The sequence below is a fragment of the Peromyscus leucopus genome, chromosome 6 (genome assembly GCF_004664715.2).
Source record: "Peromyscus leucopus breed LL Stock chromosome 6, UCI_PerLeu_2.1, whole genome shotgun sequence".
In the NCBI taxonomy this organism is placed as follows: domain Eukaryota; kingdom Metazoa; phylum Chordata; class Mammalia; order Rodentia; family Cricetidae; genus Peromyscus; species Peromyscus leucopus.
In genome coordinates, this window is record NC_051068.1 from 68,408,629 (window position 1) to 68,431,360 (window position 22,732).

At 44.8% G+C, this 22,732-nt stretch overlaps 2 protein-coding genes and 1 non-coding gene across 3 annotated transcripts; 1 reads left to right on the forward strand and 2 right to left on the reverse strand.

Moving 5' to 3' along the window:
* Nucleotides 1-6,558: 6,558 nt before the first annotated feature.
* On the reverse strand, nt 6,559-6,630 carry Trnam-cau. The gene has a single exon. It is a non-coding gene; the product is annotated as a tRNA-Met (tRNA).
* Nucleotides 6,631-6,826: 196 nt separating this feature from the next.
* Ilf2 (interleukin enhancer binding factor 2) lies at nt 6,827-18,663 on the forward strand. Its single transcript, XM_028890796.2, has 14 exons — nt 6,827-6,944; nt 7,707-7,766; nt 8,282-8,324; nt 11,395-11,499; nt 11,989-12,066; nt 12,341-12,443; nt 13,681-13,746; nt 15,829-15,945; nt 16,347-16,425; nt 16,818-16,905; nt 17,505-17,566; nt 17,646-17,760; nt 17,931-18,021; nt 18,161-18,663. The coding sequence occupies exons 1-14, from the start codon at nt 6,940-6,942 to the stop codon at nt 18,319-18,321; spliced, it is 1,173 nt and encodes a 390-aa protein (XP_028746629.1). The 5' UTR covers nt 6,827-6,939; the 3' UTR covers nt 18,322-18,663.
* A 478-nt stretch (nt 18,664-19,141) lies between these two features.
* Snapin (SNAP associated protein) lies at nt 19,142-22,112 on the reverse strand. Its single transcript, XM_028890797.2, has 4 exons — nt 21,916-22,112; nt 21,623-21,669; nt 21,224-21,342; nt 19,142-20,358 (listed from the first exon to the last, which is right to left on the reverse strand). Exons 1-4 carry the CDS (start codon nt 22,056-22,058, stop codon nt 20,257-20,259), a joined length of 411 nt encoding a protein of 136 aa, XP_028746630.1. The 5' UTR covers nt 22,059-22,112; the 3' UTR covers nt 19,142-20,256.
* Between the last annotated feature and the right edge of the window lie 620 nt (nt 22,113-22,732).

The following is a 22,732-nucleotide window of genomic DNA, read 5'->3' on the forward strand; positions in this document are numbered from 1 at the left end:
ATATACACACACATATGCTTTTGACAAATAACCACAATACAATATACTTTAAGGCACTGCAATGAAGAAAGGGATATGCTCAGAGACCGAGATGAGGGCTATTAATAATTCTATCTGGACTGGAGTCAGGAAAACCTCCAAAGAGAAAAAAATCAACAAGGATAAAAAGATGAAAAAGGGTATTTGGGGTTGGAGATATGGCTCAGCGGTTAAGGCTGTGTATTGCCCTTCCAGAGAAACAGAGTTCAGTTCCCAACACCTATAGTAAATGGTTCACAAACAACTGTAATTCCAGCTCCAGGGGAGCCAACAACTCTGACCTGAGGGCACATGCCTCCCACTCCCACCACGTGCCATTCAAACAGATACAATTGATATTTAAAATAAATAACTCTAGTTAAGAAAAAAAGAAAGGGAGTTATGTGGCGAGAGCAAAATGTTGAAATCTATTTTCTATACAGGAAGTGTTAGGAGAATTATTTTTTTTTTGTAGATAGGCTTTCAGTATCTCCATTATTTAATTGTCCATGCTTAAAAAATAGCAGATGACTGGATAGTGGTGGGTTCATGTCTTTAATCACAGAACTGTGGAGGCAGAGACAGACAGATCTCTTGATCTCTTAGTTTAAGGCCAGCTTGGTCTACAGAGTTCCAGGAAAGCCAGGGCTACATAGAGAAACCCTGTCTCAAAAAACAAAACAATAGATGGTTCATGACTATGACTATTTGTGTTTCTGTTTTTTGTTTGTTTGGTTTCCTTTTTGGTTTTTCAAGACAGAGTTTCTCTGTGTGGTTTTGATGCCTATCCTGGATCTCACTCTGTAGACCAGGCTGGCCTCGAACTCACAGAGATCCATCTGCCTCTGCCTCTTGAGTACAGGGATTAAAGGTGTGCGCCACCACACCTGACAGTTTCTGTTTTTTAAAAGTAGTTTCCCTTGGACTGGAGAGATGGCCCAGTGGTTAAGAGCACTGACTGCTCTTCCAGAGGACCTGGTTCAACTCCAGCACCCACATGGCAGCCTCACACAGATATACATGCAAGCAAAACACCAATGCACGTAAAATAAAAATAAATAAATTTAAAAAAAGTAGTTTTCCTTAAGTTTTAAGTCTGAGTGGAGTTCAGGTGCCCTGGAAAGCCAGAAGACATGGGATCCCCTGGAGCTGGAGGTCCAGGAAGTTGTCGGCTATGGGTCCCAGGTACTGGGAACAGAACTGCAGCCTGCCAGCACAGAAGTATGCCCTTCTGACTGCTGAGCCCTCTTTCCAACTCCCTAATTGGGGAAAAAAAAAGAGATTTATTTATTTATTAAAAGATTTGTTTATTTTTGTGTGTTTGAGGGAGTGTGTGTGTGTGTGTGAGAGAGAGAGAGAGAGAGAAAGAGAGAGAGAGAGTGTGTGTGTGTGTGTGTTCCCACAAAGGTGCTGGGACCCAACCTGGACCTGGGTCTCTGCAACAGCAACAAGCACTCTAGCCACTGAGCCCTTTCTCTAGCCCCCTGCTTTTCTTGAAATGTTGAAAAAGCTGGTGACATAGGTCTGCATCCCTTTCTGCATGATCAGTGGGAACACGTCTCTACCCACCTTATTTCACTCAAGTACATCACCTGGCTGTCATTGGACCTGGGAGTGCGAATGACTGAGCAGGAAACAGGGCAGAGGAAACGAGACCAGGAAGGCTTTTCTGTGACAGGTGTAAGGTGTTATGTAGTGGGAAGTAGAGTCTGCACGTAGGGTGTACAGAAGACAGAATCCGCTTCGTAAGTACCGTTAGCTGGACTCAGAAAAGGGAAGGACCTAAGGGACGTGACCTCTTTAGTTGAGAAACTAAAACAAGCCGTTTGGGTGGGTGGTAACTAGTTTATTGAACCTGAGGTGCCTGTAGATACCCAAGTAGAGGTTTCCATATGCTTCTGGTGCAGCTGGAGCTCAGAGGAAATGACTGGACCAGAACAGCGTTAGGTTATTGAATTCTTGTCAGTATGGTGAAATCTGGAGCCGCAAACAACTAGAAATGTTGGATGATTTTCTTTTTATTTTCGAGACAGGGTTATTCTGTGTAGCCCTGGCTGTCCTAGAACTCACTTTGTAGACTAGGCTAGCCTCGAACTCGCAGAGATCCTCCTGCTTCTGCTTCCTGATGGGATTAAAGGCATGTGCCACCACTACCTAGCACATGAATTATTTTTTAAGGCAAGAGAAGATAATCTAACCAGGAAGCTTTTAATAGCTGTCAGCTAAGGTTGAAGGTAAATTTCTAGGAATAAGGCCTGCAGCTGCAGTGAAAGGAATGGATAATTATATTCCCTTCCTTCTTCTCCTCCCCCTCAATGGCATTCACACCGACTTCCCTATATAATATTTCTTTAGGACCACAGTGTCCTCATGGCCTCAGAAGTGCCCCCTTCCTCTATCCCTCACCCACAGGCCAGTGAACAAAGGTACACCCGGCACATATCAGGTCAGATTTGTGGTTCTGGCGATCCCAGGCCTCAGCAGTGCGGTGGTGGCGTTCAGCATGCACAGCTCACTGTAGCTGGTCCAGGTCTCTATCAGGTAACACTGGGAGAGATATATACCGGCCTTGAGGCCACCAGAGTATGAGAATACACACTCCATGCTCTGTGTGGTCTTGATGATGGCAACAGTAGCACTGACCTCTTTAGGAACCACATCACCTTGGCACAGCAGGCTTCAAAGCCATATGTTTACTGTGGTGAGGTCACATTTTACCATCTGGTTGGCTAGCTCCAAGTAAGCACTAGTGGCCTCTGCTAAAGACCTCTGCTCCTGATAAGCTTTCTCAGCAGAGAAGACATGGGCTTATGCAGCTGCAGGGAGGTGGGATGGAAAGCTGTCAAATGGGAGGGAAGAATGATCTGTCTAAGAAGGCCTGAAGGTTAATGTAGGTTGGGTACTCAGTATTGAGGTTTCTTTTCTCTCTTCTTTCTTTTCTCTTTTTCTTTCTTTTCTCTCTTTCTCTTTCTTTCTTTCTCTCTTTCTTTCTTTCTTTTTTTTTTTTTTTTTTTTTCTTTCTTTCTTTCTTTCTCTTTCTTTCTTTCTTTCTCTTTCTTTCTTTCTTTCTTTCTTTCTTTTTGTAACAGGGTTTCTCTATTTAACAGCCCAGGCTATCCTGGATCTCACTCTGTAGACCAGGCTGGCCTCAAGCTCATAGAGATCTGCCTGCCTCTGCCTCCTGTATGCTGGGCACGCCATCACTGCCTGGCAATATGGAAGTTTCTGTGTCAAATGTCACAGATGACCTCATTGTCTGCCATGAAGGCACAATGGGAGTTCTGCAGGATAATGTAGTGAAGGTGGAGTTGTAGTGTTCAAAGATGGCTGTGAAAACCCGGGGCAGGCTAAGCGAAGAACTCCACCTGTAATCAGCAGAGTGACATTCCATACCAAAGTTTCCCACCAAAGGTATAGAAAAACAAGGCTGCAACACTGGCTGGTTAGCTTGTAAATTCCATCCCAGACAAGGTCATTGGTCTCAAGGCCCATGCGTAGTTCTTCTGGGCATAGTTAATGGCAGCACCTCCCTTGCCTGTGATGAAGTGCTCAGAATGAAAAAGCTGGAGGTCTATCAGTACAGACTTCATCAATGGCTGTGGGCTCCGTCTCTAATAACTGCTGCCAGCACACCCTTGTCAGCACCTGCTCACTAAACGAGATATTTTAGAAGTCATTTCCCGAAATGACTTGGCATCTGGCCATCAGAATGGCCAGTGTGGACAGAGAAGCACCCCTGCAACGTGTTACAGGTTAGGAGGCAAGGTGAATAGGAAGAGACACCAGGTCCTGGTCACCTTTCCCACGCTAGCTAAGAATCAGGTAAATAATGCACTGAGCAAAAGGTCAGATTTCTGATGAAATAAGAAAAACAAAGAATGCTGGGAATGGTGACACATGCCTTGACTCCCAGCACCGGGAGGCAGAGGAGGTAGATCTCTGTGAGTTCGAGGTCAGCCAGAGCTACACAGGAGACGCTGTGTCAAAAGACAAAAGCAAGGCAGGGTGTGGTGCTCCATGTCTTCAATCCCAGCACTTGGGAGGCAGAGGCAGATGGATCTCTGTGAGTTCGAGGCCAGCCTGGTCTACAAAGAGCAGCCCTATCTTAAAAAAACAACAAACAAAACCCCCCAAACAACAACAACAAAAACTGGGCTGGAGAGATGGCTCCTACATGCAGGCAAAACACCAATGCACATAAAAAAAATTAATAAAAACAAAAACAAAACAACAACAACAACAAAAACCAAAGACAAACAAAGCAAAATACCAAACTCCAAAAATTCAGAAGAGTCTCGCCATGGAACAAGTGAAAGAAGCCAGAAGCCCCGCCCCCTACATCCTCACCCGCATACCAAAAGCGGAGTCATCCAGACGTAAAGATACTTGCTGCAAAGCTTGAGGCCTTGGGTTCAGTCTCCAGGACCTCTAGGGTAGAAGCAGAGAACTGACTCTGGCAAGTGGTCCTCTGAGCTCCACTTGCATGCCATAGTGCATGCACACACACACACACACACACACACACACACACACACACACACACACGAAGTACAGAAAAATGAGTGTAAGAATTTAAACATTAAAAATAACAGACAAAGCTGGGTATACTCACACAAGCTGGGTTGTAATCTCAGCAGCATTTGGCAGACTGCAGCAGCAGGAGTTATGATGATTAGGCTAATTTGGCAAGTTCCGGGTGCAGGTGTACATAGAGAGACTATGTGGAGTAGGTCCTAAGGACTCATGTGAAAGACTCAGCGAGACATGGCTGTGGCACATCCTCCCCTACTACCCTCAAATCATGCACACACAATAACGAATAAACATTTTTTTCCCTAACAACAGCTTAAAAAAATATTTTTTACATTTACTTATTTTATGAATGTGAGTGTTTTGCTCACACGTATGTCTGTGTGCCGCATGCACGTCTAATGCCTGTGGAGATCAGAAGACCGCCTTGAACCCCCTGGAACCGTAGTACAGACATTTGTAAGTCGCAATGTGGGTGATGGGAGTTGACACCTCCTCCTCTGCAAGAGAAACAAGTGCTTTTAACTGCTGAGCCATCTCTCCAGCCCCTAAATAAATAAATAAAAAAATTCAAGGCATGTAGTCCTGGCTGTCCTGGAACTCATTCTGTAGAACAGGCTGGTCTTGAACTCAGAGATCTGCCTGCCTCTGCTGGGATTAAAGGAGTATGCCACTACACCTGGCTCTAAGATTTATTATTTATTTACTCATCCATCCATCCATCCATCCATCCATCCATCCATCCATCCATCCATCCACAAACTATGTGTATGTAGGCTGGTGGTGGTGGCGCACGCCTTTAATCCCAGCATTTAGGAGGCAAAGGCTCCTGGAGGATCTCTGAGAGTTCGAGGCCAACCTGGGCTACAGAGGGAGTTCCGGAAAAGGCGCAAAACTACACAGAGAAACCCTGTCTCGAAAAACAAATAAAAACAAAAAATAAATAAATGAATAAATTATGTATATGTGTCTATATGTATGCTCTTGTGTGCAGTGCCCCAAAGGCGGAAAGAGAACAGTTAAACTCCAGTCCCCCCCTCAAGAGCTGTGCATGCTCTGAACTGCTGAGCTGTCTCTGAGCTGGTTCTTCAGCCCTAATAAATTAAAAAAACCCTAAAAGCAAACCTAACCCATGATAGGAGAAATCCAGAATGGTTATCTTTCTGAGGTCATAAACTAGTGTTTTTTGAGACAGTATCTCACTGTCTGACATCGACCGCTTATGTAGACCAAGTTGACCTTGAACTCACAGATCCTCCTGCCACCGCCATATAGGTGCGGGAATTAAAGGCGTGTTCCACCACGCTCTGCCAAAATATTCCTTTTGAAAATTTTTCTGTTAAATTTATTTATGCTGTGCTTATGGATGTCACCACAACCACAACGCACATAGTGAGGTCGCAGGAAGATATGCAGAAGTCGCCGCTTTTCTTCTACCACGTGGGTCTCAGCAGCTTATACCCTCTGAGCCACCTTGGCGACTCAATAAAAGTATTTTTATTTTAATCTAGGTGGGGATAGGTTACTTGGAAGGAATACACGCCTACAAAAGTAAACAATACATCAGTACTCGTCAGAATCACATAATACAGCCAAGTGGGGAGGATCTGGGGGAGGGGAAATACATGATCAAAATACAGTGTATGAAAATTTTTTCAATAAAAAAGAATCGTATAACAGTAATAATATCGAAGGAATAATTGTGGTAAACGAGACTAAATTATTCCTGGTATTCTCATAGGGTAAAAGTTACCTTTTCAGGTAAGGTGGCACACTACAGAAATGCCGGCACTTGGGAGGATAAGGCGTGAAGTTTGCTGAGAGTGAGGCTACATTAACGAGTACTATGTAAGTCGGAGTGACCAAGCAACACCCTGTCATGAATGAAAAAGCAAAATCAAAAAATGTTGGAGAAGAAAAACAATGGTGTCTCTTGCTGCAGAAAAATAGGGTTGTTTTTGTATCATCGAAGCGAAGGCGTCCAAAGCAAACAAAAATGTAAGTCTCCGATAGCAGAGGATGGTTTCGATCCATCGACCTCTGGGTTATGGGCCCAGCACGCTTCCGCTGCGCCACTCTGCTACCCACTGCTAGCTGCTGTTATTTTTCCCTAGAAGAACTTTTCCAGTTCACTGTCCCGACTTCTGAACGCCCCCTATCGCCAGTGGGGAAAATTGCCTTCATCTTCGTTATGTTTTCTTATTGGTCGGCTCTTTATAGGGCATTTTTCATTGGTTGCTGAATCAACCAATAATCAAGAAGGACGGAGCGAGGCGGGAGCCTATCGCGCTGGCGTTTGTTGGGACGCAGCGGCAGACGCTTCTTTGCGGACCTGGTTCTTCCAGGGAGAGGGCGGTTGGGTGGCCTCCATTGTTCAGGATTAAGTGGACCATGAGGTAAGTGGATAGAGGTGTTTGAAGGTTCCTCCAGGAACCTCGGGGGGCGGACTGAGACGGAGGCGGAGGGCCGAGGGCCTGTATCCGGGCGGCTGGCGGAAAACCTGGCCGGCGTGAACGGAGTTGCAGGGGGCCGGTGGAGGCGGGGAATCGGGCCCGCTGGGGGCCGGGGCCAGCAGGGGAGTTGGGCTAGCCTTAGATCTCGGGGTGATGTAAAGGAGTTACATCAGCTGACCAGAGAGAGCATCCTCGGCGTGCAGTCAGGTGACGGCAGCGCTGCGCAATTTTTTTTTATTTGTTTATTTATTTTTTTAGTGCCTAGTGTTTGACCAATAGGATGTCCTGGTAACTGTTATGCTGTGTTAATAAAAGAAAAGTCACCTTACTTTGTTAGGATTGGTTTGCCTCACGGTCGTGGATTACTTAGTAGGGGTGTGTGTGTCAGGGTCTGATGTGAGCTTTGATGAAATCCAGAATTAGAAGGCGGCTGTGGTGTCACACGCCGCAATCACAGCACTTGGGAGGTAAGGCATCATCATCAAGAGTTCTGGGGCAGCCAGGAATACAGGAGACCCCTGATCAAAAACAAAAATCCAGAATTAGGACGTCGTGGGGGTGGGGCTGGGGCTGGGCACCCTTTGGAATTGGCGAAAAGTGACTTCCATAGTTGGAAGCAGTTGAGGTAAGTCAAATTGAAATAACATGGCTGGTATGATGGAGATGTTTTCCAGCGAGGTGAAAGTAAAATGTATGTATTTTTAGGGGTGACAGAGGACGTGGTCGTGGTGGGCGCTTTGGTTCCAGAGGAGGCCCTGGAGGAGGGTGAGTGTGGCTGTTTGCAGCTTTGCCCTGGTTTGTTGGAGTTTGGAGTGGACTGTTCTACTTGATTTTGTGAAAGTCTTTTATTTGTTTGTTTGTTTTTGTTTTTCGAGACAGGGTTTCTCTGTGTAGTTTTGGTGCCTGTCCTGACTCACTCTGTAGACCAGGCTGGCCTCGTACTCACAGGGATCCACCTGCCTCTGCCTCCTGAGTGCTGGGATTAAAGGCGTGTGCCACCATGCGCGGCGCAAATTGTCTTTAAAGAAATTGCGCCGGGCATGGTGGCACACGCCTTTAATCCCAGCACTCAGGAGGCAGAGGCAGGTGGATCCCTGTGAGTACGAGGCCAGCCTGGGCTACCAAGTGAGTTCCAGGAAAGGCGCAAAGCTACACAGAGAAACCCTGTCTCGAAAAAAACCAAAAAAAAAAAAAAAAAAAAAAAAAAGACAAATTTGGTGCACTGTGTGCCTCTCACTTGCTTTCTGTTTGAATAATTTTGGATTATTTTCGTGTTTCAGGTTCAGGCCTTTTGTGCCCCATATCCCTTTTGATTTCTATTTGGTGAGTATTTGGCTTTGTAGGACTTGACTGACCACTGCTCACTTACAGATGGAGAAAGAGAGCCCAGAATCTCCTTGTTAATGAAGCCAAATATTATTTGGAGTAGATTCATGAATGGATATAGTGTTTTGTTTGAAAGAGGGTCTTTCTCTGTATGCCTGGCTGGCGTGGAACTCACAGTGTAGACCAAGCTGACGGCAAATGCACCATCCTCCTGTCTCAGCCTCCTGAGTGCTGGGACTATAGGCATGCACTGTCATATCTGGCTTAAGTTTTTATGTATTTAGTTTGAGTACTAGAGATTTGAACCCAGGGTCTTTAGCATGCTAACTCTGTTACAACACTAATTTCTAGTTTTATTTTATTATTGTTATATACTCTATGTATACACACGTATATAACATGGCTCTAGTAGCAGACACAGGTTTGATTCCCAGCACCAACATCACAGTGTACATTTGTCTGTAACTCTAGTTCCAGAGAATCTCATGTCTCTGTTGACTTCCATAGGCTCCCAAACACAAGGTGCACAAACATACACTCAACACATTCACAATAAATCATAAATATTTAAAAACAAACCAGTTGGCCAGCTAGTCTTCAAAGTGACTGTAATCCTTTTGTGATTCCTTTGTATTTCCAGTAATGGATCCTGAGGCAGGAGGACCCTGTTCAAGGTTCAAGGCCAGCCTGGGCTACTATAGTGAACTATCTCAACAAGAATAAAACAAAACAGTATAAACAGGGCAGAGAAGATAATTCCTTTACAGTTTAATTGTAGTATTTGTTCTGTAATATTTGATTATAATATAAATTCAATAATTTTTAGGATTTGATAATTTATTTACTAGTTTTTTGAGACAGGGTTTCTCTGTGTGTAGCTTTGGAGCCTATCCTGGAACTCGCTTTGTAGACCAGGCTGGCCTAGAAGAGTGCTGGGACTAAAGGTGTGTGCCACCACCGCCCAGCTTATTTATTTTTGAGACAAGGCCTGTATATGTAATTTTGGCTGGCCTGGAACTTACAGAGATCTGCCCCGCCTCTGCCTCCTGACTGCTATTAGTGTGTACTACCACAAGTGGTGGATTTTTTTTTTTTCCTACCCCTAGACTGGGTCTTTCTCTGTACATTGGCTGTCCTAGAAATTACTCTGTAAAAACAGGCTGACCTTGAACTCATAGAGATCTGCTTACCTCTGTCCCTGCCCCAGGTTAAAGGTGTATATCACCATACCCTGACTTCACAGTGGATCATTTTTATTTCATGTGTATGTATGTTTACCCCTTTGCATGCCTGGTTCACTTGAAGGCTAGAAGAGGTTTTCAGAGGTTGTGAGCTGCCGTGTGTGTTAGGAACCAATCTGAGCTCTCTGGAAGAACACTTAGTATTCTTATCTGCTGAGTCATCTCCCCAGCCTCTAGGTTATTTCTTTTAATATAAGGGTAATGAGAATGTGGGCTGATGTAGCTCAGTTGTAGAGTGCTTGCCTAGTATGCGGAGAGCCCAGGGCATTTCATATGTCAGGTATGGTGGTGCACACCTGTAATCCAAGCATAACGGAGGCAGAGGCAGGAGGATGAGTTTAATGTCAGCATCAGCTACATAGCAAGTTCAGGCCAGCCTATGATAAAATAGAACCTGTATCAAAAAAAACAGACCAGCACAACAGGGTAATGAGAACTTGAATTAGGTTCTTCCTATTTATATTTGGACTTGAACATCCAAAGGAGTTAAAAAGTAAGAGCAAGTGTTGCAAGCTGGGTGTAATGGCTTTGAAATGGAGTAGATGGAAGAACAGAATCAAATGTAGAATTTTGGGTGGGGGGATGGGGTTATTCTAAAGATTTATGTGTGAGTGTGTGTATGTATGTATGTGCACCATATATGCCTAGTACTAGTAACAGTGGAGGCTGAAGAGGGAGTCAGATTCCTTGGAACTGAAATTATAGATTGCTGTGAGCTCTGTTATGGGTATTGTGAACTGAACCTGGGCCCTCTGTAAGAAGAGCAAGTATTCCTAACTGCTGAGTCATCTCTCCAGCCTGCAAGCCGCCCCCCTCCCACCTTGGGGGAGGTGTTTTGTTATTTTGAGATAGGATTTCTCTGTGTAGCCCTGGCTGTCCTGGAATTCACTCTGTAGACCAGGCTGGCCTTGAACTCACAGAGATCCATCCATCTGCTCCTGAGTGCTGGAATTAAAATCCGGTGCCACCATACCTGACTTCTAGCCCCTATTTTTTTTATTTTATTTATGTAAGTGATTTATTTTTATTTTATGTGTGTTAGTGTTTTGCCTGCATTTGTGTCTTTTTATTGTGACTGCGCCACTGCAGCCAGTGAGTCTAGATTTATTGTATAGTTTTGCTATGTCTGAGCTTTATAGCAGTTGTGCTGCCCTGTGGGTGCTGGAATTGAATTGCAAGAAGTGGAGTCCTCCTGACAGACGGTTGTGAGCACAGTTGAACTCTCTGAAAGAGCAGCCAGTGCTCTTAACCACTGAGCCAAGCCCCCAGCATGGCACTCTCTCTAGCCTGGTCTCTAGCTATTTTAAAAGATATTTTTAAAGCTGGGCAATAATGTTGCACGCCTTCAATCCCAGTGCTTGGGAGGTAGAGGCATTCAGATCTCTGAGTTCAAGGCCTGCCTGGTCTACAGAGTGAGATCCAGAACAGCTAGGGATACAAAGAGAAAACTCCTGTCCCCCCAAAACAGGTAATAATGATGATGATGATGATGATGATAATTATAAGTGTTTTTATTACATTTATTATCATACGTACACCACAGCAAATGTGTGGAGATCAGAGGACAACTTGCAGGATTTGGCTCTCTGGGTATTGATAACTCAGGGCCTTTATTGTCAAGCCATTTCATTGGGTCCTGCTTATATATTTTTTGATACCAGGTCTCATGTAGTGCAGGCTGGTGCTGAACTGTAGATTCTCCTGCCTCTGTCTTGAAAGTACTGAGGTTACAAGTGTGTAACAATTTTTTTTTCTTCTGTTGAGTATCAGAAAAAAACTCTTCTGTATATTATTTTTGGTAAATAACAGTTTAATTTCTGGTTTAGTGTGAAATGGCTTTTCCTCGAGTCAAGCCTGCACCCGATGAAACATCCTTCAGTGAAGCCTTGCTGAAGAGGAATCAGGACCTTGCCCCCAATTCTGCTGAACAGGTATGTTCTTCCCTGACTCAGTGCTAAGGGCCTAAAGAGTTAAAGTTAGGCTGGAGAGATGGCTCAGTGGTTAAGGGCACTGGCTGCTCTTCCAGAGTTCTTGGATTCAATTCCCAGCACCTACATGGCAGCTCACAGCTGTCGTAAGTTCAGTTCCATGGGATCTGATATCCTCACACAGACAGACATGTAGGCAAAAAACCAATGTGCCTGTGAAATAAAAAAAAAAAAAAAATCGTGAAAGAGTTAATGATGCATCTGTTAACAGTGCTGTCTTGCCTAGGATGTAAGCCAGTGGTAGACCACTTACCTAGCACACTTGGGGCCTGAGTTTGATTCCTGTCAAGGGTGTTGTCAGAGCCCAATTTTCTCCTGTGTTTAATTATTCATCCCCCTTCTTACTGTAGGTGGAGAGTCTGGTGATGACTCAAACAGATTAAATATGTTGTTTTGTGCTTGAGGGTATTTTTGCTTTGTGATGTTTTTTAGGCTTCTATCCTTTCTTTGGTGACAAAAATAAACAATGTGATTGACAACTTGATAGTGGCTCCAGGGACATTTGAAGTGGTGAGTTTTTGATGAATTAATCCTAAGAAAGGGCACTCTTGGTGGTATGGAAATTTCCTTGGCTCTTGCCTGTTAATCTTTCAAATCAAAGCCCCAAATGGAAAAGTACAGGGGCATTCTGGATCTCTTGATCTTAAGGACAGGATTTGTTTCACTGGTCTAGTCATGTGTGGTTGTTTGGGGGATGTGATTTTGTAGTGGCTGCTTCCAAATCTGAGTATTAAGGCTGCTGAAACAGTTCTGGGGGACTCAGCACCTTTGTTTTTTTCAACAGCAAATTGAAGAGGTCCGCCAGGTGGGATCCTATAAAAAGGGGACAATGACTACAGGACACAATGTGGCAGACTTGGTGGTCATACTAAAGATCCTGCCAACATGTGAGTGTACCTCTTGCCTTTCTCTGTTGAGGGTGAGACATGGCCTTGGACATGCCACCACCCTGCTGAACAAGTACTCTTAACCTCTAAGCCATCTCTCCAGCCCCTCCAGCCCACTTTCTTAAACATTGAGGTTAGATTTAGGGATATTAATAATTAAAGCTCAGGCCAGGTGGTGGTGGCGCACACCTTTAATCCTAGCACTTGGGAGGCAGAGCCAGGCAGATCTCTGAGTTCGAGGCTAGCCTGGTGTACAGAGTGAGATCCAGAACAGACACCAAAACAACACAGAGAAGCCCTGTCTTGGGGGAGAAAAAAAAAGAATTAAAGCCCTAATTTATTTATTTGTTTGTTTGTTTGTTTACTCATTTGTGTGTGAGTATGCATGTGTGGAAAGAAATAGTAAATTGATTTGTTTGAGACAAGGTCTCACTGTGTAGTTCTGGCTGGCCTGGAATTCACTATGTAGAGTAGGCTGGCCTCCAACTCAGATGGCTGCTCGCCTCTGCCTCCTGAGTGCTGAGATTAAAGGTGTGTGTCATCACACCAGGCTCTTTGGTGTTTTGTTATTTTTATTTTTTAATGCAATTGGAGTGATAAGTGACAAACTGTAGTGGATGTCTAGAACAAGTTGTGGCCAGTGCTGGAGTCCACGTCTGTCACCTGGAATCAGGTTTGCTCCCTGTGAGACATTGGTTGGTCTGGACACATCATTGACTATCTGAACCATCGAGTGCTGGCATCGGTAGGGAAAGGAGCCACCTAGAGCCCCTAGGACAGACCCTGTCCTCGCCGAAGAGAATTGCCTGCCACATGTCGTAAATGCCACTGACCTGGAAACACTACTGTAGAAAGAAGACTTGTAAACTTGGTCGGTGGTGGTAATCCCAGCACTCGGGAGGCAGAGGCAGGCAGATCTCTGATTTTGAGGCCAGCCTGGTCTACACAGTGAGATCCAGGACAGCCAGGGCTACACAGGGAAGCCCTGTCTCAAAAAATAAAAAAATTTAAAAAGAAAGAAGAAGTAAAAAGGTGTGTATACCTGAGGATTCTTATGGCTTGAGAATTCCAATTCTCATGTCAGTTTTTTCCCCCCCTGGAAGAGTATTTGTTCCAGTTGAATAAGCTTGGTCTGTGGGGTATAAATGGAAATGCCAAGTTGTTTACTGGTAGAAGAAATATCCATAAAATGCCTTACTGTAACATTCATAATGTCTTTTTTTTCCCCCCCATCTAGTGGAAGCTGTTGCTGCTCTGGGGAACAAAGTCGTGGAAAGCCTGAGAGCACAGGACCCTTCAGAAGGTCTGGGTTTGTCCTCCATGTCTATGTAGTGACAGCAGAAGCTGAGCTCACAACTGTCAGGTCCACGTAGGTCATGGAAAGCCTGAGGGCACAGGACCCCTCAGAAGGTCTTGAGTTTGTGCTCAATGTCTAAGTAGTGACAGCCACAGCCGGGCTCACAGTCAGGTTCAGGTTCATGTAGGTCGAAGGTTAGCAGGAGTCTCAGGTATCCAGTTTATTTTTTATTTATTTATTTATTTTTTATTTATTTATTTATTTATTTATTTATTTATTTATTTATTTATTTATTTATTTTTTTTTTCGAGACAGGGTTTCTCTGTGTAGCTTTGTGCCTTTCCTGGAACTCTCTTTGGAGACCAGGCTGGCCTCGAACTCACAGAGATCCACCTGCCTCTGCCTCCCGAGTGCTGGGATTAAAGGCGTGCGCCACCACCGCCCAGCTCCAGTTTATTTTTTTATTATGAAGGGTGGGTTATGAGACAAAGACTTACTCCATAGCCCAGGCTAGCCTCAAATTACATTCCTCCTGCCTCAGCCTCCCAAGAGCTAGGATCATAGATAGGTGTGCACCACTGGATTCTGATTTCTGTTTTAAAACTCCGTAATTCAGAAATAACCCTTAGCTTGAATTTGTATATGTATGTATGGGGTTGAGGTTAAACACAGTGCCTGTTACACGTGCTAGATGATCAATTGGCCACTGAGCTTCATCTCCAGGCTTGGTGTTTCTTCAAGTTGTCCTGTCCCTTCCCTCCCCCACCTTTTGAGATGGGTATCATGTCAAGTTGGTCTAGTACTCCTGATGATCTCCTTGCTGCCACCTTCCAGTGACTGGTATCTAAGCTCTTATTGATGGTTTTTGGTGCATGCTTGTAATCCTAGCACTTGGGAGGCATAAGCAGAATGTCTGGAGTTTGAGACCAGCTTCTGCTACTTATACATGCATATACATTTTGCATCAAAAGTTAAATAACAGCCAGCTGGGCAGTGGTGGCACACCTTTAATCCCTGCACTTGGGAGGCAGAGGCAGGTGGATCTCTGTGAGTTTGAGGCCAGCCTGGTTTACAGAGCAAGATCCAGGAAAGGCACAAAGCTACACAGAGAAACCCTGTCTCGAAAAACAAAAACAAAAAAGTTAACCCACTGCCAGAAAACCCACCTGTTAAACCAGTTGTGGCACACCTATAACCCAGTATTTGAGAAACTAGGGCAGGGGGATTGGTAATTTAAGGCTAGCCTGAACTATATACACAGTAAGACCTTATGTCACAAAACAAAAATGGGATCCTAATAATGACTTTGCTTACCAGAAAAGAACTGTTCTTTGTAGGAAAAGAGACAGCATGTGGTTAATCTCAGTTTTTATAAAGGGGAATTCAACCCCGAGTTCCCTTACAAGAACACTGTTTTTGAGAAAGAAGTACTCTTCTCTCTCTCTCTCTTTTTTTTAAAAGATTATGTATACAATATTCCTGTACGCCAGAAGAGGGCGCCAGATCTCATTACAGATGGTTGTGAGCCACCATGTGGTTGTTGGGAATTGAACTCAGGACTTCTGGAAGAACAGCCAGTGCTCTTAACCTCTGAGCCATCTCTCCAGCCCATATTCTTCTCTTTACTGTGTTTCCAATGCAGCCAGAACAGTGAGCTTGCTCAGAACAGAAAAACTGCTTCCTAGACACACAGGGTCCATATCTAGCCTGTGTGAAGGTCTGAGATCATTATTTAGCATTACATCACCAGATTTCGTGGCACATCCTCATACATGCTAGTGAGGTAGAGGAAGGATCAGCAGTTCAAAGTCATCCTTGGCTGTGCAGTGATTTGAAAGGCAGCCTGAGCTAAATGAGATCTTGTCTCAAAAGCAAAGCGGGTCAGCAAGATGGCACAGTGAGTAAAGGTGCTTGCCACCAAGCCTGATGACCTGAGTGTGTTCCCTGGGCCTACGTGGTAGAAGGAGAGAACTGATTCCTAAAGGTTGTCCGTGGCCTCTACAGGTGCTCTAAAATAAATATAATTTAATAATAAAAACAAAACAGAACAGATATGTCTTACATATTTTGATTATTTTGTTCTTTTAGTTTTGACCATGCTGACTAACGAAACTGGCTTTGAAATTAGCTCTTCTGATGCTACGGTGAAAATCCTCATTACAACAGTGCCACCCAATCTCCGAAAACTGGATCCAGAGCTTCATTGTAAGTCTTCTCTCCTCATTTCGGCAGAAGAGACAGCTTTGAAGCTTTCAGGAAATTTTAGTATTGAGTTAACTGTGAGGGAATTTTACTTTCTCCGTAATTTGTAAATAGTTTTGCCAGCTTCCTAGTGAGATTTTTCAAAGCCTTAAAAAGGATTGCAGAAGAAAAATACTTGAAGAAAAAGGTTTTAAAAAAAAAAAAAAGTAAAAGTCTGTATAAATATTTGGCAGGGAAATAGATTACTGGGAAAGATATGTGTATTGCCTGTTTCCTGATTTGGCTGGGGCGGAACAGTAGTGTTTGGATATATGGCCTGCCACACTCCTGGACAGGTACCGGATTAAGTCTATTGCATACTTGATAGCAAAGTTTCTTAGCCTGTTGTGCTTGTCTGTCTTCAGTGGACATCAAGGTGTTGCAGAGCGCCCTAGCGGCCATCCGGCATGCCCGCTGGTTTGAAGAAAACGCTTCTCAGTCCACGTGAGTCTAAGTTGTTATTTGTTTGAGATAGCCCTTCCTGAGGAGGGTAGAGGTTCTGGCCTCTACATAGGTAACAGTACACACCCCCTGCTTCCTCTGACAGAACTGTTTCAGATGTGATATTTGGGTTTTGGTTTTTACCTAAGTAAACAAGATTGAAAGAGGATATATTAATATTTTATCGCGGTCACAGTTGTTCAGTCTCAGGGCAGTTTTAAGGAGTTCTCTCCTTTCATGTGAGTCTTGGGATTGAACTCAGGTTTGCCAGACTTAGGAACAAATGGCCTATCTCTGCTGAGTCAGCTGGTGGGCACTGTATATGAAGTTCTCTAAATAGTATAGCCATACCAGTATGATGTTATTACCTCTAATCTATGGTCTCCTTCATTCAGAGTGAAAGTTCTCATCAGATTGCTGAAGGACTTGAGGATTCGTTTTCCTGGCTTTGAGCCTCTCACCCCCTGGATTCTTGACCTACTTGTAAGTAAAAAAAAGGGGGGGGGGCTGAGGCTGTAGCTCCATGTAGGAGTGCTTGTCTGGTATGTGAGAGGCCTGGTGCAATTGCAAGTATTGTAAGAAGCAACAAGGGCGCAGTTGGCATCAGTCTTTGTCCGTATTTATTTAGTTTGGAGACAGTTTCTCTGTGTAGCCCTGGCTGTCTTGGAACTCACTCTGTAGACCAGGCTGGCTTTGAACACGATCCTCTGCCTCTGCCTCCAGAGTGCTTGGATTAAAAGGATGTGCCACCACACCCAGCTTTATTTACTCTTGAACCCACTGACATCAGAAATTGAACGAGGCTTAAGAGAAATTTTGGTCAGTCTTTGACAGGCTGAGGCAGGAGCATTTTGAGTTTGAAGCTAGTTGGTGTGTTTTAGGGAACCCTGTCACCACCCAGGTTTAGTGGGGGAACAGTGTAGGAAGATTGGCAGGTTACTGCTTCGCTGAGGTTTTCAGTACTTAGTGCAAGTACTGTGTGCTTCCATTACCGCTCTCGGCTCATCGTCCCAGCTGGTGTTCCTCATCACCTGAGGCTGTAGTGTGCTGAAACATAGAATTGGCAGACTTCTCTCTTCCAGGGGCACTATGCAGTGATGAACAACCCCACCAGACAGCCTTTGGCTCTGAATGTGGCATACAGGTATAGCATGCTTCTTTGGGTTTGGGCTTGGGTTGTAAGCTGTTTTGTGTGCTTTCTAAGTGTTGTCTTTGTGTTCCAGGCGTTGCTTGCAGATTCTGGCTGCAGGACTGTTCCTGCCAGGGTCAGTGGGCATCACTGACCCCTGTGAAAGTGGCAACTTCAGGGTGCACACAGTCATGACCCTAGAACAGCAGGTATTAACACAACCATGAAATGAATGGGGTGCTGGCCAGAAGGCAGGGGAACTGGGGATTCTTGAAAACTGAGTGAACTCGAGATTAAAAACTGTCTTCATCTCTTTCACATGGATGTTAGTCATGTATACCTCTTTATTTGGGCTGATTTTACCCTCCTTGTTCTTCAGGATATGGTCTGCTACACAGCTCAGACTCTGGTTCGAATTCTCTCACATGGAGGCTTTAGGAAGATCCTTGGCCAGGAAGGGGATGCCAGCTGTGAGTTCTCCTTGGGATGTGGTCCAGGGGTTCTGACCTCTAGAGGAGCTGTATCTTAAGGTGCCCTGCTATTTCTGGATCTAGCTTTCTTTGTTTACTGAGCTATCTGTATGAAATGGGTTTCATCTTTTTCTCCTAGATCTTGCTTCTGAAATATCGACCTGGGATGGAGTGATTGTGACACCTTCAGAAAAGGCTTATGAGAAGCCACCTGAGAAGAAGGAAGGGGAGGAGGAGGAGGAGAATACAGAAGAGCCACCTCAAGGGGAAGAAGAAGAAAGTATGGAGACGCAGGAATGAACTTTCCTTTACTCTTTTCTGTCCAAGGAAAAGATGAGCCTAAGCCAGCTGCTATGGGGCTTATATGGTGGCATTTCTGTGGCATAGGGAGATAGAAGGCAGGAAAACAAGCTGTAAAGAAAAGTGTGTCATTCCACTGTTTGGATAGAGGCTAAGTAGCCAGAAGTCTCCCGTTTGTGACTGTGTATGCCATCCATCCACCTGAATGAAGCAGAATGCCACACATTCCCAGTATTTAAATCTACCCACTCCTAACCAGTACTTCCTGTTGTTGAAATGTAAACTGTCAAGTGTCTGAGTTTTTTTTTTCTAAGAAAAACATTAAAGTGCTTCCTAGCAGGACTTTTGGTCTTATTTTTCAATATTTAGCAACTATTTCTGCCTTTTATATACTTCATTTAGAATTAAAGTTGAGTCTTTTATTATAAACAGATTGCAATTTCAAACTTTGTAAATTAAAAGTAATGGACTCCTGGAATCTTTCTATGTTTGAGAGTAAACTGGAATACATTTAAGCATTGTGATGGTTAATTTTCATGTCAGCTTGGCCTAGGAGGTTGGTAAGACACACTTGATTTTCTGTAGAGGATTAACTGAGCAACAAGTCCACCCTAAATGTGGGTAAAACCATCCTATGAGCTGGGTGCCTGGACAGAATAAAGGGATAAAAGAAAACAGGTAGAATCCCAACATTCCCTTCTCTTGGCCAGCATGGGATGGAGAAACTTGATTAGCATACAATCATTATGTCTGACAGTAGGCCTAGAAACAGATCACGGTGACCATGGCCTAAACCCTTTGAAACCACAAAGATGAATCCTTTTTTTGTTAAAATAACCAATACAAGCATTTATTTAATAATGCTGAACAATACCATTAACATACTCAAGCCAGGGTAGTCAAGAGGATAGATTATTACCTTGACTTTGCCTAAGTCCTCAATTGAAAACAAAGCAAGTGAAGTTACAGGTAAAGGAAACCTTGCCCAGGTCCAAGTAATAAGACAGTAACAGGATGATCAACACTGGTTAACTAGGCCTGGAAAAGATGGAACTCAAAATATTTAGCTTTAATTTTTTATTTTATGTGAATGGATGTTTTGCCAGTAACTACGTCTGCATCTTGTGTGTGTGCTGTGCCCAAAAAGGCCAGAAGAGGGCATTGTATCCCCTGGAACTGTAGTCGTAGATTGCTGTGAACCACCATGTGGGTGCTGGGAACTGAACTCCATCATCTGAAAGAACAGCCAGTGCTCTTAAATCACTGAGCTGTCCTTCCAGTCCTTAAAATTATAGCTTGTAAAAAAAAAAAAAATCCACAAAAGGTTAGGGACTCTCAGCTGTCAAGGCTCTCTGCCCTTGACCTTAGATCCTCATATCATTTGTTATGCTCAGTAATGAAGGCAACAGTTGTGATACTTGCTAAGAAGAGTTAACCCAAACATTAAAATATATAGGATACATGTAAAGATGAATCTGAAAAGGTCCTAACCACGAGAGGAACGATGGTAATGCACGGAGGGGAGGAGTGGACATATTCTTTCTGCACTAAATCTGGTGTGTGTTTCTACCACATGATGCCTAACCTACTTAACATTCTCTGTGGGAATATACATACAGGCTTGAGCCAAGCACACTGGCACATGCCTATAATCCCAGCATTCAGGAGGCTGAGGCAAGAAGACCTCCTGTTTGAGGCCAGCCTGGGCTACATACTGAGCCTTGTCTCCCGAAACAAAACCCAAAGGTAGAGGCTTATTCTTGGAAGCACAAGCTGTAATGGAGGTTCTTCAGGATAGTCCTGCAGGATGTACGTTTCTTGAGGCTGCTACATGAATGAGTACACAGTTCAAACTGTTTCCTGGAATCTTCTCATGTCTACCAAAACAAGGCAGCTGGAGAACAGGACTTGTACTCAGGTCACAGGCCCCTCTTATTATTTGCTTGGAGAACCAGGAGGGTAAACTCCTGAATCCAGCATTGCTCTCCTTCGAGCTGTCTCCTTGGCAACACTGTGGTTTAATCGCCTTAGCCGTTCCTACGAGACAGGAAGACAAGGAATCTAACGACTGCTGTAAAAGGTTTTACCTGAGTTGAGTAGGCGCTGCCGAAAGATATCTTAGGTTTGGACTCCTTTTTTAAGTTTTGGTTTTTCAAGACTGTGTGGCCCTGGCTGTCCTGGAACTTGCTCAGTACACAAAGCTGGCCTCAAACTCAGAGATCTGCCTGCCTCTGCCTCCCAAGTCCTGGGATTAAAGGTGTGTGCCACCACTGCATGGCTGGTTTGGGCTCTCTTAAAGTCAGTCCTATAAGCCTGTAAATGATGGCCACTAGATATTAAGAATTAGGTTTATGGGTACCTGTCCAGTATGGTAGAGGACCTGAGTTTGAGGCCTAGTATGGGGGGCAGGGTGTTAATGGGCCTTTTTTTTTTTTTTTAATTTAAATCAGACTAGCTAACACCAACCTTTCCCCAGTAGTTAAAATTTTTGGTGGCTTTCACTGTGTTGAAGATATAAAGCAGGATAAAGAACTGTTAGAATTTTGTTTTGTTTTTTTGATCCAGGGTCTTGCTATATAGCCCTAGGTGATCTAACAGTCCCTGTGTAGTCCAGGCTATGCTCAAGTCTCAGCCATCCTTCCTGCCTTAGCCTGCCAAACACTGAAATTTCATTATGTGTCACCATGCTCTGCCAGGAAACCTTTTTAAAATTTTTTTTTTTTTTTTTTTGGTTTTTCGAGACAGAATTTCTCTGTGTTAATAGTCCTGCCTGTCCTGGAACTCACAGAGACCCACCTGCCTCTGCCTCCCAAGTGCTGGGATTAAAGGCGTGGGCCACCACCGCCTGTTTTTTTTTTTTTTTTTTTTTTTTTTTTAATTTTTAATTTTTTTATTTTATTACCTGGGCATTCTGTAAAATATTGTTCACCAAGACAACTCGTCGCCTGGCATTAAGCAGCTTCTTAACATAAGGGTCCAGATCCAGGGCCACCTTCTGATCCTCATTGATCCGGCAAAGTTCTGGGAAGAGGAAATGGGTAACCAACATCTAATGGCTCATTGTTTTGTTCTTAGGGAGTATTAAAGAGGAACGGGATGAAAAACACTCTTGCAGTCTCGTGTGACCAGACTCCTTCCCGTCACTCCCTGTCATTCTGTCGTAAGATATCCCCAGAAATTAGAGTCCGTGGGTAGTTCTGCTATTGAGGAAACAAGTGACAGAGACCTAGCCTAGAGCCTGGGAAAGCAAAGCTCGTGAAAGTGAGTTCAAGGGTTCTGGGTCGTCCGGGTGCTCACTCACCTGTAGCTAGGTTGTCAATTTGTTCCCGGAGCTCTACCTGGCTTTCTCTGCAAAGAGGTACAAAGGCCTACACGGTCAGTGAATGGAAGGCGGGGGACTAATTCTACTTATTCCTCGAGTACTGAGACCAGGCCTCCTCTACGCCCTCGCGCCTCTTTTACCCAGCCTGGGCATCATCGGTTTCCCCGGAGAGTCTTGGTCTTAGCAGAACTGAGCAGGTCGCTTCCTTCCGTGGCCCCGCCCCTACCAAGCCAGTTCCAGAGGCCCCGCCCCCAGCCTTCCCGCTCCAGCACCTGACCGCGTGCACGTGGGAGTCGAGCTGCTGCACAGCGGGTCGCAGGAACTCCAGGAGCCCCTCGGCAAAGAGGTCGCGGCCCGTGGGCCCCGCCACTGGGGTCCCTGCCCCTGACACGGCAGCGGAACCAGCCGCGGCCATCACGAGCTGCCCGGACGCCCGCAAGCCTGCCGCGAGGGCCGCCGGGAACCTCAGCGCGCCGCGGAGCGCCGCGAGGGGGCGCTTAGGTAGACCGTCCGCACGGCGCGGGGATAGCTGGGAAATGGAGTCCTCGGAGAGCCGCGGGCGAGCCTGGCCGGGGCTAGAGCCCTCTGGAAATTGTAGTTCTTTCGTAGGCCTGAAGGGGGCGGGGTCCAGGTTTAGGAGCCCACAGGAACCATGTTTTTGGATGGGATATTTTTAAATTTTATTGTGTTTTTGAGGACAGGGTCTCTCTACACAGTGAGTACACAGTGTACCGAGCCTGGCTGGCTTGGTACTCACTGTGTAGACCAGGCTGGCCTCGAACTCACCGAGATCCGTCTGCGGCTGCCTCTCGAGTGCTGGGAATAAAGGAGTGTGCCACCATGCCTGACCTTTGTGGCGCCCCCGCCCCCCTTCCCCGCTTTTTTTTTTTTTTTTAAATGAAAATAAGTGCTGTTGTCCATAGCCTTCCCATGGGAATCGATAAGAAAGCCAGTTTATATTCATGTTAAAGTTTTATATTTCTTCTTTTTTGTTTTTGTTATTTTGTTTTTTGAGACAGAGTTTCTTTGGATAGCCCTGGCTGTCCTGGAACTAGTGCTGTATAGATCAGGCTGGTCTTGAACTCACAG

What these genes read in the sequence shown, in the direction of transcription:
- Ilf2 (XM_028890796.2), top strand. An exon ending in TCCCTTTTGATTTCTATTTG is followed by an intron (nt 8,325 to 11,394) that starts GTGAGTATTTGG and finishes TTTCTGGTTTAG; the next exon opens with TGTGAAATGGCTTTTCCTCG. An exon ending in TCATGACCCTAGAACAGCAG is followed by an intron (nt 17,761 to 17,930) that starts GTATTAACACAA and finishes CTTGTTCTTCAG; the next exon opens with GATATGGTCTGCTACACAGC.
- Snapin (XM_028890797.2), bottom strand. Translation starts at nt 22,058, where the DNA reads ATGGCCGCGGCTGGTTCCGCTGCCGTGTCAGGGGCAGGGACCCCAGTG. An exon ending in TCCCACGTGCACGCGGTCAG is followed by an intron (nt 21,670 to 21,915) that starts GTGCTGGAGCGG and finishes ACCTCTTTGCAG; the next exon opens with AGAAAGCCAGGTAGAGCTCC. An exon ending in ATATTTTACAGAATGCCCAG is followed by an intron (nt 20,359 to 21,223) that starts GTAATAAAATAA and finishes CCTGTCTCGTAG; the next exon opens with GAACGGCTAAGGCGATTAAA.